General features: G+C 30.2%; 2 protein-coding genes across 2 annotated transcripts; both read right to left on the bottom strand.

Moving 5' to 3' along the window:
- Positions 1–1,022: 1,022 nt before the first annotated feature.
- LOC137829528 (heavy metal-associated isoprenylated plant protein 39) lies at positions 1,023–4,767 on the bottom strand. Its single transcript, XM_068636349.2, has 3 exons — positions 4,625–4,767; positions 3,942–4,017; positions 1,023–3,683 (listed from the first exon to the last, which is right to left on the bottom strand). The coding sequence occupies exons 1-3, from the start codon at positions 4,628–4,630 to the stop codon at positions 3,367–3,369; spliced, it is 399 nt and encodes a 132-aa protein (XP_068492450.2). The 5' UTR covers positions 4,631–4,767; the 3' UTR covers positions 1,023–3,366.
- A 4,232-nt stretch (positions 4,768–8,999) lies between these two features.
- Positions 9,000–10,682, bottom strand: LOC137828043 (uncharacterized). Its single transcript, XM_090304379.1, has one exon. It carries the CDS (start codon positions 10,680–10,682, stop codon positions 9,000–9,002), a length of 1,683 nt encoding a protein of 560 aa, XP_090160505.1.
- Between the last annotated feature and the right edge of the window lie 8,159 nt (positions 10,683–18,841).

The following is an 18,841-nucleotide window of genomic DNA, read 5'->3' as shown; positions in this document are numbered from 1 at the left end:
GGGGAAAAGTAAGAGGCGAGGAAAGTTTCGCGGAAAGCGTGACGTTAGTTCGTGTTTGGATGGCTTTCGTTGCGTGTTCGTATCCGCGTCTACCTAATCATTATAGTATATCATCACCACGTACAAGACTACAATTCAGTATTTTCGTCACTGTAAAGAAATGTTCAAATTTATCTAAACTATTTCAAACTGTCAAACAAATTTTAAGAAAATTGATTGATCAAAGATAGAAATTAGGTATTTAATATTTTTAGTTTTGGTTCAATTTAATTTTCAGTTTTTTATTCATGTTAACTGCCTATTTCACTTGTTATAATTTATTCTTTTAAATAGTAGTTTAACGCAATTTCTTTAACTAGTAAGCCTTTTTATCCTCAAATAATTATTACATAAATAAAAATTAAAAAATAGTTAGATATTGAATCATTGTCTGAGGTGAAAAAGAAAAGAATTCTTCGTATATCACTGGGAATAATATTAATAATAATAATTACATGCAAAATTACACGATAATTTTTTTAAATATTTATATAATTTAGTTTTTTAATTTTAAAATATAATTAAAATTAAAATGTAAATATTAAACATGTATCATTTTATATGTTATTAATTTTTTAAAAGATTTACAATATAATTAAAAAATAGAAAATATGTACATTTAGAGAATTCTTTATTTATTATTATAGATATACTAAATTTTAAATATACAGTATTATAATCATTAAACATCATCTGACATAAAACTGACAACTTTTTATCATTAGTCCCACCTATTATTAAAATTGGATCCATCAAATTGAATGCAATTCTAAAACATTCATATTATTATAGTGGAAACGTTATAATTCTTATCCACAAAACTTTTACCTATTTCACATGCACATGCAGTGCAAAAATGTTTCTTAGAATTGTATGTTATTTTACAAGATTTTAAAACTCTTTTAATTGTGTCTAACATTCAGTTTATAGCAAGCATATTTAGCACCGTAAGATAAAAGAAGCATTGGATAAAGGGAAAATATATAGAAGATTTTTAACTACTCCTTTATGATGGATATGATGGGTGTGTTTAACAAAGCATGAGTGAGGAAAAAATTCAAAATAAACATGATTATCTTTCGTAAACTTAGCAATGCTAATCAAGTTCTTTGTAACATTTGGAACGTGCAATAGATTTTGCAGAATAAACTGTGTTCTTGTGTGTGATGTAGTGTAAAAAGCATAACCCATATGTATGATGTTCATACCTTGGTCATTTCCAACCTTTAAAGATTCTTATCCATGGTAAAGATGTTTGTTATTAAAAACAGAGGAGTTTTTAGTGACATGTTGACTGTCAGGGTACTAAAGAGGATCTTCAATGGTTGAAGGAACACCCAAAATAGATGGTGTGGAGTCGTCATTGGCTGAGAAATAATATTGAGACACATTAGCCGTAAAAGAATGATTGTTAGGGGAATCATACCTATGCGAACATGTATCAGCAGTGTGTCCTGGTTTATGGCATATTTGACGATACTGTTTGATGGGATTCCAATGTGCAGGGGAGTGGAAGGAAGGACGAGTGGTGGGTCTTGGTCCAAAAAACGAATTTACAGTGCTCGGATGCGGAGGACGAGTTTGCGTGTGACTGTCGTATAATCCTTTACTGTGAAAATTGGCTTTCTTGTTTGGGCGAGTAGAGAACCATGGTATACTAACATTATTTGCTCGAATCACTAGTGCAGAAATGCTAATCAAATGCGGCTATTTTACATTTAAAAATGCGGTTATAGAGCCGCATTTGATCAGCACGCAGTTGTAAATCAGAGAAATACAAATGCGGCTATAGAGCCGCATTTGTAAATGCGATTTACTAATGCGGTTATTTAAAATAGTCGCATTTGTATATTCTTCTGAATGAGTTGGGGTTTTAGGGGCACGTTGTTGGTGAAGAGTGGAAGGGGAGAAGAGGAAACTCGGCAGCGGCGGCGAGTGCGGCGGTGGAAGTAGTGGCGGAGCGGCGAGAGCGAAATGCGACAGCGGTGAAAACAATGGAACAATACACCTTCAAAATGCAGAGCGAAACCCATTAAAAACGAAAGCAATATGGAAAGTGAAAGCCATTGGAGTTCAATGCAGTTGTTAGGGGCAATGGAAACAAGAGAATGAGGGGCAATGCAGTTACGTACCTTCGAAAATGCAGAACTTCGCAACCAGAGAAAACGAAGAACAGATATGAGCGCAAACAGAGAATGAACGAAACTGTTGAGCGTGTAAAATTTTTAAGGTAAAAACCATTTACAAATGTGGCTAAACGTAAAAACCGCATTTGTAAATCAAGCGCTTCGATTTACAAATGCAGCTATTACTTTTAGCCGCATTTGTAAATGGAAGCTCTTGATTTACAAATGCAGTTATTTAAATAACCGCATTTGTAAATCAAAATAATTTAAAAAATTCCACTGCGTTTTTTACGAATGCGTTTAAGCGCTAAACCGCATTAAATAAGGAGCGCTCTTTTCTTATTTTTGTAGTAGTGAATAGTGGAACTTTGCAGAACTTTATGTTTTCCAAACCTTTCTTCTTGAGCAAGGAGTAAAGACTCAAACTCGTCAACATTGTATGGATCAAAACGTGAGAGAATGGTGGTGATGAAACCATCGTATTCTTTCGATAAGCCGTCCAAGATCACATCTATGTGTTCAGTAGTACAAATGGAGGCGCCTTTGGCAGAGAGTGAATCAACAGTCTTCTTGATGCCAAGAAGATAGTTGCAACGAATCTTTCATTCTTTGGTGTGCGTAGGAGAAGACGAAGCTTTTTTACGGTTGCCCTTGTGTGGGATGCATAATACGTGGATAAACGATTCCAAGTGGCAGTAGAGGATTCAAAACCTACCATTTTGTTCAAGATGGAAGAGGACATTGATGCAAGCAACCACGCTACTAATAATTGGTCTTGCTTATGATAATGCAAGGGTTGGTGGTGGGTTCTTGATTTGCAGTTTGGAGAAATTGTGACGACACACTGTTTTCATCCAAGAGGTGCATCAGGTCGAGCCCGCGAAGAGTGGCAAAGATCTATTGCTTCCAAATCAAAAAATTCCCATCGATTAACTTGAGTGTGATTGGGGTTGAGAAATGATGCAAAGGTGGTACAACCATTGGGAAGGTGGGTTGAGAAGAATTAGAGGAAGAGGAAGAAGAAGCGGAAGAGTTCATGAGAGAAAAATAGCTCTAGATACCATGTTAGAAGCTATTGTGAAAAGAAATAATATATTTGATAATTGTGTGTTATACAAAGAGTTGGAAGGGAATATATATAGGATTACAGAGTATGTATAAGTAACGGTATACTTAACTGTCTAATATAATTATGATAAAATTAGACAATGGCACAACCATTAGGATTATCTTCCACACTTGTGCCACTGTAATATGGATTGTATTGTGATTTCATTTGATCTTCATTTTCATTGGACTTGAGTGGATCTGCAACCATTTCTTTTGCGGAATATTTCTTATCTTCCTTCTTTTTATCATCCTTTTTAAGTTTTTCCTTCTTTTCCTCTTTTGTCGGTCCAACAGAAACTATTTCTGTATGACAAAACTTCCTTAACTTCGCAACTACTTGTACTGGATCGATGTCCCCTATTAAGGTCAATTTCCTGTCTTTCATGTCCACAGAAACTGACTCCACACCTACAACAGTATTTCAATTACAATTTTAGTTTATCATCAAATCAAATATTAATGAATCATTCGGACTATATTCTTTGAATTTAATTTTTTTTAAACAAAAAAACCAATTTTAGTCAAGCTAATTCACTTAATTGAGTGAAAGAAAACCAACTTTACAATATTTTCTTTTTATTGTATTTCTCCTTTATCTTTTCATTTTTTATAAGAACATTAAAAGAAGAGAAGTTAAAGAGATGAGGAAGTTCAAAAATTGAATACCTGAAATGCCAGAGGCAACCTTCATAACTTTCTGCTTGATTTTGTCTTCATGTACATCCACCTTCAACACAACTTTCTGTTACAGAAAAATCAAACAATTGTTAAGACTACTCAACACTCTAACCTTGGAAGTTGATTTAGACCATAAACGATCAAAACAGAACACAAACGGAATTAGGAGTATTGAAAAGCAGTGAGGCTCGAACACACATCTTAAATGGTGTGTCCGTGTCAAACACACGATCGGATACCGACACTAGTACGACACTTATAGGACACGTATCGATGAAGTGTCAAATTTAAAAAATATTTATTGGATTTCTAACAATTCTAGCACGTTTCTAACACAATTTTAAAAAAGAGAAATCAATTAATTTTCTAAAAATTCAAACTTATTGTATAAATTTTTATTATGACTATAAAAATAAAGAACAAATCATTTTGAACTAGCTTTGTAAAACATATTTCTACTAAAAAAACTGAAACATATTTGTGGACATAAATTTTTATTATCAATTTATATAATTCATAACTATATAATATATAAATTTATGTCCCTGTGTCATACATTTTAAATATTAGACGTATTTTTGTATACGTGTCCGTGTTACATCAGTGTCTATGTTACATAGTCGAAAAGTGAATATCTAAACAGAATTATGAGGTGAAATTGGAACACTGACCTTCATTGTTATTGAAGTTTGTGAGAGTGAAGGTAGAAGAGGGAGTGTTGGTGAAAATTGGTAGATAGTGATGAAGAAGATAGGTGGATGAGGAAAAGATGGTTTTGAAATTTGAAGTTGTGAAATGAAGATAGGGTTGAGGAAGATTTATAGTAGTTTGTGGCGGTGAGAGAGTGAAGTGAAGCCAAATAATTTGAAGGAAAAGAAAAGAAGGGATGATCTTAGTTAGAGTTTGGATTCTGGAAGATTACTTATGTTGACTCTAGAAAGTGGTCAATGATGACGCCAACGTTCCCTACCACGTTCGTCTCCGCGTTACCATCACATTCAATTTTTCTTCATTTTCTATTTTAAAGCTACCAAACAGGTTCAATTCAAACCATATTTTTTATTTACAAATAATTAAATATTTTTAAATTTCTGTAAATATGATTCATATTTTAACTTGTTTTAAAAAAAGTGTTAATTTTAAGTGTTTTCATTTAGTTCTTATTATTAACTTTATTTATACTTGAATATTATCCCTTAATTTTATCTATTTTGCGAACAAAGCACTTTAAACCTTAATTTTTAATTTAATTGATTTTCAAACATTACCATAATTAAAAATAAATACAAGTTTAATTTTAGTCCTATTTATATTTAAACTTTATTTTAAAAAAATAATCATCTATGGTTTTAATTTTATTTAAATTAATTATTAAAATTTATATTTTTTAATAAATAATTTTATAAGAATATTATTTAATCTGAATTACAATATAAAATAGTATTATTAGTAAATTTATTTTATTTAAAATCAATTCAACTTTTTTAAATAGAATTTTGAATTTGATTATTGATACTTATTAATTTAGGATATGTAGATTCCAAATCTTTCAAAATTATAAATTGATAATAAATATTTATGTGCACGAGTATGTTTCAATTTTTTTAGCAGGAAAATGTTTTTTATGACTGGTTAAAAAAAATTTGTTCCTTATTTTTATAATTATAATAGAAATTTATACAATAAATTTGAGATTTAGAAAATTATTGTATTTATCTTTTTTAAAATCGTGTTAGAATCATGCTAGAATATTAAAATTCAATAAATATTTTTTGAATTGAACACTTTACCATGTCCTACAATATTGATACAAAGAGACTCACATGTTGGTTCACCAAGTGAAAGAAGTAATTCTACAGAGGTACTGGTTAGAGGACGGGTTACTCTACGCCAAGGGCGGGTTCCTATTCGTTCCCAATTTATGATATAAAATTACCGTACCTAAAAGAGAATTAATTCTACAGAGGTACTTCAGCGTGTGTTTGATACCGATACGCCATATATCCTCATAACATATGTAAAATAATAAGTAACGTAATAATATTTAAATAATTTATTTTAATTTGTTTCGGTTTTTTTAATTGGGAGTATAAAATTGCAAATAAAATTCTCGAATTTCTAAGAATCATGCGAGACTCAAATTCTCGAATTTCTAAGAATTATATTTTTTTCGTTGAGAAGTAGTGTCTGGATGGTGTGTATCCAACCACCGCTAGCATCTTTGTGAGGTATTATATATACACGAACTTTATTTTTATTTGAATAAACTATTATTAATTTAAAATTAAAAATATAATTTCCACAGATATTATATATCTGTTGTAATCTCTTTCCAAGTTTGAGAGGTGTGGCTTGCTTTTATTGAAATTTCAACTTTAAATAAAAATGAGTAAAAATAATATAAAAATAAATTTACATATCCATTGTCTTAAAATACTGAATAGAAATCGATTGGATTGATCTAATTAACCCATTAAACCTACTTAAAATAGGAGTTGGACGATAAGTTTATATCATTCTATATTTTTCTCAACTCTAGACTTTGTTTTAGTTGGGTTTAACTCAAACTTAGTAAAATGTGAATATTTATGCTAAATTTTATCTTCTACAAATTTTGCATTCAAATAACATAAAAAAAGTACTTTTACAATAAATTTGGCGTGATTTGAATTAAGTTTCGTGAACCATTTTATTTGTAGAAATTGAATACATATAGTAAAGTTTACAAAAAAAAATACTCATTACTCTGTTGGTAAAGTAATTGAACTAGACCACTTGATAATTAAATAATATTATCATTACTCTTGGTGCGCTCATGGAAGACTTCATTATTTGCAATCTGGATGGCAGCTTGATTGTCACAGGAGAGAATGGTTGGTTGCACGTGTTGAATGTGTAAATCTTGTAGCAAGTATATTATCCATTGAATCTCACAAGTGGTTGCAGCAAGAGCACGATATTCTGCCTCAGAGGAGCTCCTAGATATGGTCTGCTGTTTCTTGGACTTCCAAGAGATGAGTGACTCCCCCAAATACACAGAAAAACCAGTTATGGATTTGCGAGTTTCAGGGCATGTAGCCCAATCAGAATCATTATATGCTTTTAATTGAATAAGAGACTGACTGTGTAAGAAGATACCTGTGTCAGGAGTTCTTTTGAGATAACGAAGGATGCGCATTGCTACTTGGTGATGTTCACTAGTTGGGTGTGAGACAAACTGGCTGAGATGATTAACAGAGAAGGAAATATCAGGTCGTGTGTTGGTCAGATAAATAAGGCGTCTAATCAATCGTCTATATGCAGTGGATTCTGCATCACCAAGTGGGGTGCCTTTTGTGGTTGAGAGCTTGATAGTGTGTAACATTGGTGTAGGTGTAGGGGCACATCCCAGCATACCAGTATCTTTGAGCATATCTAAAACATATTTGCGCTGACTTAAGTGGATACCAGTGGCATTGCGAGCAATTTCAATTCCCAGAAAATAAGTCAAATCACCAAGGTTTTTAATGTGAAAGAAATTGTGTAACAGACTAGTGATAGCAGATATCTCCATAGGATTATTCCCAGTGAGAACAATGTCATCCACATAGACCAAGAGTGTCGTGGTGTGTTTGCCATCATGTTTCAAAAATAAAGAGTGGTCAGCAGTGGAAATTTTATAATTGTGTGAAAGTAAGAAATTTGAAAGTTTGGCATACCATTGTCTACCTGCTTGTTTTAGACCATAGAGGGACTTCTTTAGGCGGCAGACCAGGTTGGGGGAAGAAGAGTGAAAGCCTTGAGGCAATTGAATGTAAACTTCTTCATCTAAGTCCCCATGTAGGAAAGCATTGTTCACATCAAGCTGTTTGAGTGTCCAATTCTGGGCTGCAGCTAGAGCTAAAAGTAGACGTAGGGTAGTCAACTTTGCTACAGGAGCAAATGTGTCTAAGAAGTCCAGTCCTTCAATTTGGTTGTAACCTTTTGCTACCAATCGGGCTTTATAACGCTCAATGGAACCATCTGCGTGATGCTTGATCTTATAAACCCATCTACACCCAATTGCTGATTTTCCAATTGGGAGAGTAGTCAAGGACCATGCCCCATTATCTTGAAGTGTTTTTAGTTCTTCCTTCATAGCACAGATCCAAAGTGGATGTTGGACAACTTCCTCATAGTTGTGAGGTTCCTCAACAGAAGATATAAACAATATTGTATTTTCGAAGAACTTTGATAGAGCATTATAATTTAAAAAGGAATGGATTGAGTGTTTGGTACTTACAACACTGTTATTGATGTTTAGTACATCAAAGTCTTGAAGATAAATGGGGGGTCTTCTACTGCGTGTAGATCTTCTAGGAGGTGCTGTTGCTGTCTCATTTTGCTTTCTTTACTCACTTTGCTCAATATTAGTGTTAGTCTAAAAAACATCATCAGTAGTATTATCAATAACATTTTCAGTTTGCATATGAATATCATCATGAGTTTGGGCATAGTGTTGAGGAATGGGTAAAGAAAGACTATTTGAGTCATTATTTTGAATATGATTTGAATGATAGGAAAAAGAGTTCTCATAAAAAATAACATTTCTTGACAAATCTATCTTGTGATTTTTAAGGTTTAGAAACAAAAAACCTTTTGTGTTTGGCTTGAAACCAAGGAAAATGCCCGGAGCAACGCGGCTGTCCATTTTTTTTCTGTGAGCAATAATAGTTGAAGAATAACACAGACATCCAAAAACACGAAGGAAGAAATATCACAAAGCTTTTTATGCAATCTCTCATAAGGCGTAGCATTATTAAGCAGCAGAGTAGGCATACAATTAATAAGAAAGGTAGCATGTTGTATAGCAAAACACCAAAAAACAACAGGAAGATTAGATTGAAAAAGCAAGGCACGTGTGACGTTTAAGAGGTGTTGATGTTTTCTTTCAACAATACCATTTTGCTCAGGTGTTTCAATACAAGTGGTTTGATGTATAATACCTTTTGATGCAAAAAATTCATGCATAGAGAATTCAACACCATTATCAGTTCGAATGATTTTAACCTTAGTAGAAAAATGATTTTAAGCATAAGCAATAAAATTAACAACACTAGCCCTGACTTCAGATTTGTTGTGCATGGGAAAAACCCAAGTATATCTAGTAAAATCATCAACTATGGTAAGAAAGAACTTATAACCAAGCATGGAAACAACAGAACAGGGTCCCCAGATATCAATATGCAGTAATTCAAAAGGTTGAATAGTTTTAGTATTGCTAGGAAAGAAAGAAAGTTTCTTTTGTTTGGTTTGGTGACAAGTATCGCAAACATAGTTTTTATCAATATGCATATTAGGATAGTATGTTTGTAGAATTTCTAACCTTTCATCCGACGGGTGACCCATTCTGAGGTGCCAAATGTTGCTTGGTTCTGTAGTGCAACTCATAATCCTGCCACCAGTTTTATTGAAGACGTATAGTTCAGCTACAAGATCAACTGTACCAATCTTGTCCTTGGTTCTGGAATTCTGTATCAGACACTTAGTGGAAGAAAAAATAAGTTCACATTTAAGTGATGCAGTCAATTGACAAATGGATATTAAGTTGAAAGAGAAATCTAGTACATACAACACATTTTCAAGAATAAGATTTTTATTAAAAAAAATTGTGCCAGAACAGGAAGCAATAACAGGATTTCCATTGGGAAGCCTAATGGTAATGGGTTTGATATTTTTATATGATGTAAAATTTGATAAAGAAAAACAAACGTGATCAGTCGCACCAGAATCCAGAATCCAAGTATATTCATTAAAATTGGAATTTTTGAGTTTCTGGATATTACCTGTGACAACCGAATTCTGACCTTGATGATCAGCAGAGAGGGAACCAACCTGGTTGACTTGAACTTGATTGTTGGAACTGTTAACATTTTTCAGAAGTTCCGAAAGAATTTGATATTGATGCTGAGTGATGCGAAAATCTCCTCCATTATTCTGCTTGTTTTGATCTTGATTTCCAAAATTTTCTTCTTGAATGGTAGTGGAGACGTTGTTGGATTGAGAAGACTTACCGTACTGAGATCTATACCCGGAAGGGTATCCATGTTTCTTGTAACAAACATCAACGGTATGACCAATTTTGTTGCCGTAAGTACAAATATTTTTATTACTACCAAACTTTGAGCCTCTGTTATCTTGGTTAGGAAAACCGTTTTTCTTAAAACAAACACTCTCACTGTGACCCAACTTTCCACAAAAAGAACAAGTAATGGTATTGGTACTGGTGTGGTTAACAGAGGTAACAGGGGTAACATTTTTTACATTAGCTACAAGAACACTATTATTAAACTGGCGTTCTTGTTGGATAACAAGAGAAAAAAATTTGGTAATAGCAGGGACAGGTTCCATGAGCAGAATATGTGCTTTTATATTATTGTATTGGTCATTAAGGTCACGTAAAAATTGCATTTCCTGATCCTCTCTTTTTCTTTGGATAATAACAGAAGGCTCATTGCAAGAACATATAGGATCAGGCCTAAAATTATCTAATTCATCCCAAATAATCCTGAGTTTAGTGAAGTAATCGGTGACAGAAAGGTCACCTTGATTGAGTGAAGAAGCTTCCATTTGAAGATCAGAGATACGGGATAAATCGCCTTGTGAGAAGCGAGCCTTGAGGTCATTCCATACGTCCAGTGCCTTGTCCATCCATATGATGCTTTGACGTATATGAACAGAGACTGAGTGTACAAGCCAAGACGCCACCATGTTGTTGCATCTCATTCAGGATGAGAAAGAAGAATCGGTTTCAGAAGGTCGGGGAGCAGCGCCATTGACAAACTCGACTTTATTCTTTGCGCTCAAAGCCGTGAGAACCGAGCGACTCCAAGAGTGGTCATTTGTGGAATCAAGAACGAGTGACACAAGGGGTGTAGCAGGATTTTCACTGGGATGCAGATATAAGAAATTATTAATAGAATTCTCGCCTTGTAAAGGATTCTTGTTCTGATTAGGGTTAGGGCTTTCGCTCCCGTCACTATTTTCGTCAGCCATTTGCGTACAAAAAATACGAACTGTAAAAATAAAACAAACAAACAATCGTTAGAAAAAATCAAGAAGATGCAAAGCAGGGTGAATGTACAAAACGTGAAAAAAAAGGAAAAAAAAGATAATCTTGAGAGAATAAAGACAGAGTGCGCGCAGCAGAGCTCTTCTCAAAGAAGAGCTTTGATACCATAACAAAGATAAATCAAAAGAGTGCTTTGATGTAATTGCAACATTTACAGAGATCAAAGAAAAAGAAAACTGCGAGATATGAAGAAACATAGAAGAGATGGAGCACGGTGTGAGAGAAGGAGAGAAAAGAGTATTTTATTAATCTGAAAATTAAATTACTAAAAAACCCTGAAAAGAGTTTATATACATGAGGTGTAAAAAGGAAAGGGGTGCACTGTATAAAACAGAAAAATAGAAAAGGGAAAGCCCAACTGGCCTATCTCCCACAAAACAGAAAACGAAAAAGGCTTTCTAAAGTTTTAACAAAATCGGTTTATAAAATTTTGTATCTATTTATATATTATAAAAAAAAATCAATTACAAAAACTAAAAAAAACACTATCAATGATATATATAACCATGATCCAATCCAAAAACAACAAAAAGTGCAGGAAATGTGGTACTACAAATTACACTATGTAACAGACAACACTTCCCATCCCACAAATTAAACCACACGAGAATGTTAGAACACTGACTAAATTTACATCCAACTCTCTCAATATTAAGGTGAAACATAAACAGGAACAATTTACCAAGTTACATGAACAATATCTTTTATATTAAAGGGATAATAATGATGAAATCTTAAAAGTGTGGCAATAAATATTGAAATCAATACATATCGTGTTACTGGTACAGTGTGTTAAAATTAAAGTTTTAAAACAAAAATAAGGATCAAATTCATAATATAATAGCATATTATAAGACAATGAATATGGCAAAAAAAAAAAAAACAAGAGTAGATAACCAATTATAAAAAGATGGGAAAAAATCATATTTTGTCTGAGTTGGGTGCAACTTTGGGCCTGGGTTGGGTGTTAGTTAACCCTTAACATAGGTAGACTGTGGTGGAAAGTGATTGGTATGGGTGTTATAAGTTACAATAAAAGTGTGTGTTTATGGATAAACTTATCAAACAAAACTATACTCTTTAGAGAAGCTTTGGGTCCTCTCAAAATTATCTCAGTTTAGATCTAACATTTTATTGTTGTGAACAGTGCATGTTAATTTCCTCTCTTTATTCTTTTATTCTTTAAGGTTATTAGTAATCTGCTTTTTTTTTTCCCATGAACGTGGGAGTTATTAAATTCAGTGAAATTTACAAACTAATTTTAGATATCAAACTAATTAATTATTATATTAATTAAATTAAAAATTATTTTATAAATTAAATAAATTATTTTATAAATTAAATAAATTATTTTATAAATTAAATAAATTATTAAAGTAGTTTCTATTATTAATAAAAAATTTATAAAATAATTTTTAAATTAGTATCTAATCATTAGTTACTAAAATTTTATCTATTAATTATTTTAAATTAGTTTCTATTAGTTTTTTAGAAATTAATTTAAAATTTAAATTATTAGTAGCTAAAATCTTGACTAATTTAGAAACTTTTTTATAAATTTTTATTAATAATAGAAATTACTTTAAATACCAATAACTTTTTAGTTTCTAAAATATTATCTAATTTAACTAATTATTTTTAATCTCTATATTTAGTTGTTATTTAATAATTTTCTTTTATCTTAGAGAGAAAAATTCGAAAAGAACTAAATAAATTGACTTTACATAAATTAAAATTTATTTATATACAAGTTAAAAATAAAATTTTGTAAAAACTGGTTAACCTATATCTATATTATTTTATAAAAAAATATTTTTTTCTATAAATTTTTACATGGAAACTCACGAAAACGTATTCATATATTTGATTGATTGAAATGATTTTCACCAAGGTTTAAAGGAAAAATTAAAGAAAGTATAGTAATATAAAAGAATAAATAGATTAAATTAGTGAGCACAGCTCAGATAATGTTGATAAAGTGTGGTATATATTAATGTTAGATCTAAACCGAAATTATTTTCACGGGACCAAAGCTTTTATCAAGTGATGATTATGGGTTTATTAAGAAAATCAGAAGAATAGTAAAATATTTTTGTATAAGATAAATTAGTTTATACACACAAATATAAGAATTTAAAAAATTTGTGAGAAATTTTTTCATAAAATTAATGTATAAAAATTTTATTTTATTTTTCTCTTTAAAAATGTTTACGAAATAATTTATAAAAAGAGAATCTATATTATACTTTATGTAAAATGTTTCTTTCCCATCCTTATCTTTTTTCTTTTTTTTTTCTTCTTCGTTTTTTTTTTATCTTGTATGCTTCTATCTCTATCAATCCATTTCCTTTACTCTAAATTTATGTTTTTCTCTCATTTGTGTGACAAAAAAATTGTACCAGCTACAGGGACAAGATCATGAAACAAATCAAAATACCTATGTTGTGGAGAATAAACACTAAATAAGACATTATCTTCTTACTCCAATATTGCTTCTTTCATCACCTTACTGCTCCAACTTGGATCATAAGTCACTGTTACCTAACTCAACAACAACTGGTGTTTATCACTACTTTATATATCCTAAATAATTGTATTATTTATCATATGTACGTGGTGATGTGAGGTTTGCACCCACTTATATACTATGAAATGCTCTAATCTCTAGTCGATGTGAGATCTCCAACACACTCCCTCACGCCGAAACTGCCAACTCGTGTGTGGGACTATATATATGGGTGATCTGATAGCGGCCCGATAGCGGGTGGCAGGATAGGCCCAATACAAATACTCGCTAGGATAGACTCGAAATGGCTCTGATACCATATTACGAAGTGGACTTTAAGTCTAACTCAACCCCATAAAATCACTCAATGAGATGATGTTTGCACCCACTTATATACTATGAAAGGCTCTAATCTCTAGTCGATGTGAGATCTCCAACAGTTATTTTGCTGAGTTTTTAAAATAAATTTTTGAAACTTTAGAAAACTTATTAATTTATAATGTAAAGTTACACTTTAAAAAATTTAGAGAATTTAGTTATAAAATATATTAAAATAATGTAATTTTTAATTATTTATTTATAAATAGATTTAATTATATTTATTTATTGAAGTTTGAAAAATCTGGAGTTATTGAGGTTCTACCATAAATCTTTGGAATTGAACGAAGGTTAAAAAAAATTCCGTTATTTTGTTGAGGTTTTAGAAAAAATCTTTGGAATTTAACGAAAGTTAAAAAAACCTCTGTTATTTTGTTGAGGTTTTAGAATAAACCTTTGTAATTTAACAATTTAACAAAGGTTAAAAAAACCTCCGTTATTTTGTTGAGATTTTAAAATAAACCTTTGAAATTTAACTAAGGTTAAAAAAAACTATGTTAATTTGATGAGGTTTTTGAATAACATGTGAAACTTAACCAATATTAAAAAAACCTCAGTTAATTAAATCAATTCCTAAGTTATATAAACTTCACTAAATAACCTTCATTAAAATCCTGATAGTAGCAAATATAAAATACTAATGATATAACTTTAGAAAAAAAAACAAGAAAATAATTTTTAAATATTAAAATAAAAATAAAGTCTAAATATTTTTAAAAAGTATTATTATTATTATAATAAACCAGAAAGAGTACTATGCCATACTAATATTGCCAGATTAATAATGAATTGTAAGATGCTATAAAAAAAACTAACCTCCCAGCTCAATGATTAAGAAAAATAATTAAAAAGTAATGTTAAAAAAACAAATAGTTGTAAAATTACATAAATACACTACAATAAAATCATGAAATAAAAATCAATTTTTAGATAAAAAAATAAATAGTTGTTATATAGTGACTAAATTAGAGACTATTTTAAAGATTAAAAAAAATTTGGTTTCTAAATTAGTTTCTATTATTTTTAAATAGTTTCTAAATTGGTATCTAATTAGCAACCAATGTTTTTGCTACCAAATTTAGAAACTAAATAATTGGTAGTTAAAACCTTAGTAGATAATTAGATACCAATTTAGAAATCATTTAACAATAATATTATCTAATTTAGAAACCATTTTTTTTAGTTTCTAAGATGGTCTCTAATTTAGTTACTATACCAACTAATTATTTTTTGTCTCTAAAATTGGTTTTTTATTATGTTTTTCTTGAAGTTATATATGATAAAGTATATATAATTTTGTCATTTAAAAATAAAATTGAACAACTTCGTAATATAAAACCTTATCAATTGCAAATAATTTTAAAAAAATAGAATTAAATTTCTCAACATACTATTGGTATTATTATTTGCCAAATGAAACATGATTATCTAAAATTAATAAAAATGACTATTTTTTCCTGAGAGTGACAATTATTGCGGGACGGTAGAAAAATCTTCAAACAATAATATTATGTATAAATAAATGTATTTTTTAAGAAAAAGACACCCTAATTAGAGAACACCAACAGAGCTTCAAGGAAAAAAAAGTAGATAGATTAGAAATTTGGAAAGGGTTACATCTATGACATAAAACATTATATACACGAGGTGCATTTTATTTTGTTTGATTTCTCTTACAGAGGAGTAGGACGAGAGTTTTAAGAGTGACGTGAACCAAATGTAGGAAGATAGTACTAGGATCCAATGCCACTCAGATTTCAAATCAACAGCAGCAACTTGATATATTAAAGGAGAAAGCAACAACACCTAACAACACTTTAGAGACTAAAAAAAAAATGTATTTAAATTGATTTTAATCTTGATTTTTAAATGATATGGGACTATATTGAAAGTATTGGAAAAAAATAATAATACATGCATGTGTAAAGTTTGATGATGAAATAGACATGAAGAAGCTATGATTAAACACACAGATCAAATTCTAAATGAAAAATAAGAATGCATGGTTTGATGATAACATAGACTTGGTAGTTTGATGGAAGAGTGGTAAAAATGGTTGGATAGATGTGGAAAATTTGTAGACACGTGATTCCACAGTGAGCTATGTGTATGCACATTCATAATGGAAGTGACACACCCATAAGCTCAGGTTTTTTCCTTTTGGTTTATCCCTCACGTGGTTTTAGCAAGTATGGCATGGTGCTTTTAGACAATAAAATCTTGTTCCTATTATTTTACTGTGTTAGGAGACATACTTAAATTATCTCTCAATTCATAAACTAAAATATATTTTTTAATTTTAAATATAAATATAAAAATATATCTTCTAACAATATGTTGTCCCTATATCTTTATATCCATATGCATTGTTCTTGTGTGTCCCTTATATCCATATGCATTTCTAGGGTTTGTTTTCTTATATATTGTTTTCAATTGTATGAAGTAACCGATCACACACCTAACTCATGATAATAAAGTGTTACTACATGAAATTATTAAATAAAAATTAATTTTAAAAAATAAAATAATTATTATTATATTAACTAAATCATATACTATTTTATAAATTAAAAAATTATTAGTATTAAAAGATTGCGGAGTGAAATTATATCCCTTTTATTCATATTAATTTCTCTCAGCTCAGTTCATATAACCCAGTAAAAAATTGCAGAGTGAAATTATACACACACAAAAATTACTATAAGATATTTCCTTAACATGTTTTAATTGTTTTTATTCTCTACATAGAAAGATATGAAGAGAGTGAAGGGAAGGGAACAGAGTTGGTGAGACAAAGGTGAAAGAAACAAAAGGTAAAAGGAAAAAATAGGAAAGGGAGCATTGGGTCCTCAGAACGTGAAATGGGTATGGGCCCATGATATGTTGAGCGGGCCCAGCAGAAAATATCTGGTGTGATATTATGTGGCCTAGCTGCGTGTCACTCACCACCTTACAACCAAGGAGGCCTTGTGGGCCATGGGCTTTCTGGCCTAACCCATCTTTCATCGACACGTCACAGAACATTTAATTGCCACTTTTCCTGTCGTTTTTTTTTCAACAAATCAAATGACTAACTAACAGACTATGCTTTATGATTTCTTCAACGAGTTTTTATCAACTGCTTTCGGCACCATACAACTCCCACCTAGAAAATAAAATGAAACAAAAATTTAGAAACGACCCAACAAAAAAACATTTCAAAATATTTATATTTAGATCGTAATGGTTTTAAGAAAAAAAATATTAAAATTAAAATCCTAATGCTCTGAATATATATGACTATATATTTTTATTTTTATTTTCTCTTATCAATTTAAGTTAATTAAACATAAAGAGAAGCTCTCAAATAGGAGTTTTTTTATTTTTTTATTTTCATGAAATCAAATTTAAAATAAACAATGTTTTCTTTCTTTTCATATTTTACTTGTGTTCCTAATCATGTGTAGTTAGGCTACACGTGAATTCATGAATATGGGAAGAACATGATTTTGTTGTACTGAAATCTATGATCACATTATCAATTCTAAATTCAAAGTCTTGTCAAAACTAAATTCAAAATCACATAATGATCTGTTTTGTGTTATTCTGCTTTAACCTTATCCTTTTATAATTCTTTCTTAGTCCCAAACTCCAAACACACATAACATGATTAGTGTATCACTGTGAATAGTGTATATATCATACGTGTCACTCCTCTTGTGAATAAACTATCCCAACTGAACTTCACAATTTGGAGATATTTTGATCTAAAAAAACGTTGTCACTGTCACTGTCACTGTCTTCCCCCACTTTCCTTCTTCAATTCTATCATTAACAATCTAACTATAATTTGTCTCTAATTATACTTACATTTAAGCAACCATGTTATTAAACTTCACTTGGGACACAGAATATTATTTTTATTAGGAAACTAACTCCCATGACAAGAACAAGTGTAGAAGTTACACATGTTCACAAAATTCAAATGATTGCACATTTTACAAATATCCATATCATGTACATTATCTACTCTTACTCTTGAAAGAAAAAAAATAAACCAAGTAAAAAAAAAAAAGCAAAAAAAACTACAAATAAGTGCAAAAGTGACTTATTTAATTAGAAAAATATAAATACGAAACAAAATAGAGATAATTTAACAAAAGAGAAAAATATAATAAAGTAAATGTGTGAAAATTAGAAAAAAAAAAGGTTATGATCTAACTGCAATCAATTATGTTTTTTTTTTTTTTTCTTTTCCACCTTTTGTTTTGTTGTACAAGAGAAGTTGAATTACATCCTATCTAATACGGAGATATATGTATAATTTCTAAAATGTAGGACATGGGACACAAATCTATATATTATATAATTATGAATTATATAAATTGACATTGACAATAAAGATTTATACGCACAAATATGTTTTAGTTTTTGTTTAGTAGAAAGATGTTTCTCATGACTAGTTTACAAATATTTCTTACTTATTTTTGTAATCATAATACAAATTTATATAATAAGTTTGAGCTTTAGAAAAATAATATATTTCACTTTTTTAAAATTAAGTTAAAATCATGCTAGAATTGTTAGAAATCCAATAAATATTTTTTGAATTTGACACTTCACCGATATGTATTTTATGAGTGTTGTACGAGTATAGTGTCTGATACGTGTGTCCGACATATACACACTATTTAAGAGACGTGTTTCTTTCTTAAAAGACGTTTCTTAGCATCATAGATTGCATCTCTTCCTTTATATGAAACAGTAGTGTGTGATTTTTTATTTTTGTTAAAGTAGGCAAAAGAATCTAAACATAATTAGAGGTAAAACTAAAATTTATATAACATAATATAGTCTATTTAATAAAAAAAGCTTTGTTAAAAATATTATAACAATCTTAATTAATATAGTGTTGAATTGGTTAGGAAGTGAGGT

Source organism: Phaseolus vulgaris, chromosome 7, assembly GCF_051622355.1.
Source record: "Phaseolus vulgaris cultivar YP4 chromosome 7, ASM5162235v1, whole genome shotgun sequence".
Taxonomy (NCBI): domain Eukaryota; kingdom Viridiplantae; phylum Streptophyta; class Magnoliopsida; order Fabales; family Fabaceae; genus Phaseolus; species Phaseolus vulgaris.
This window is presented reverse-complemented; position numbering and strand designations above follow the sequence as displayed.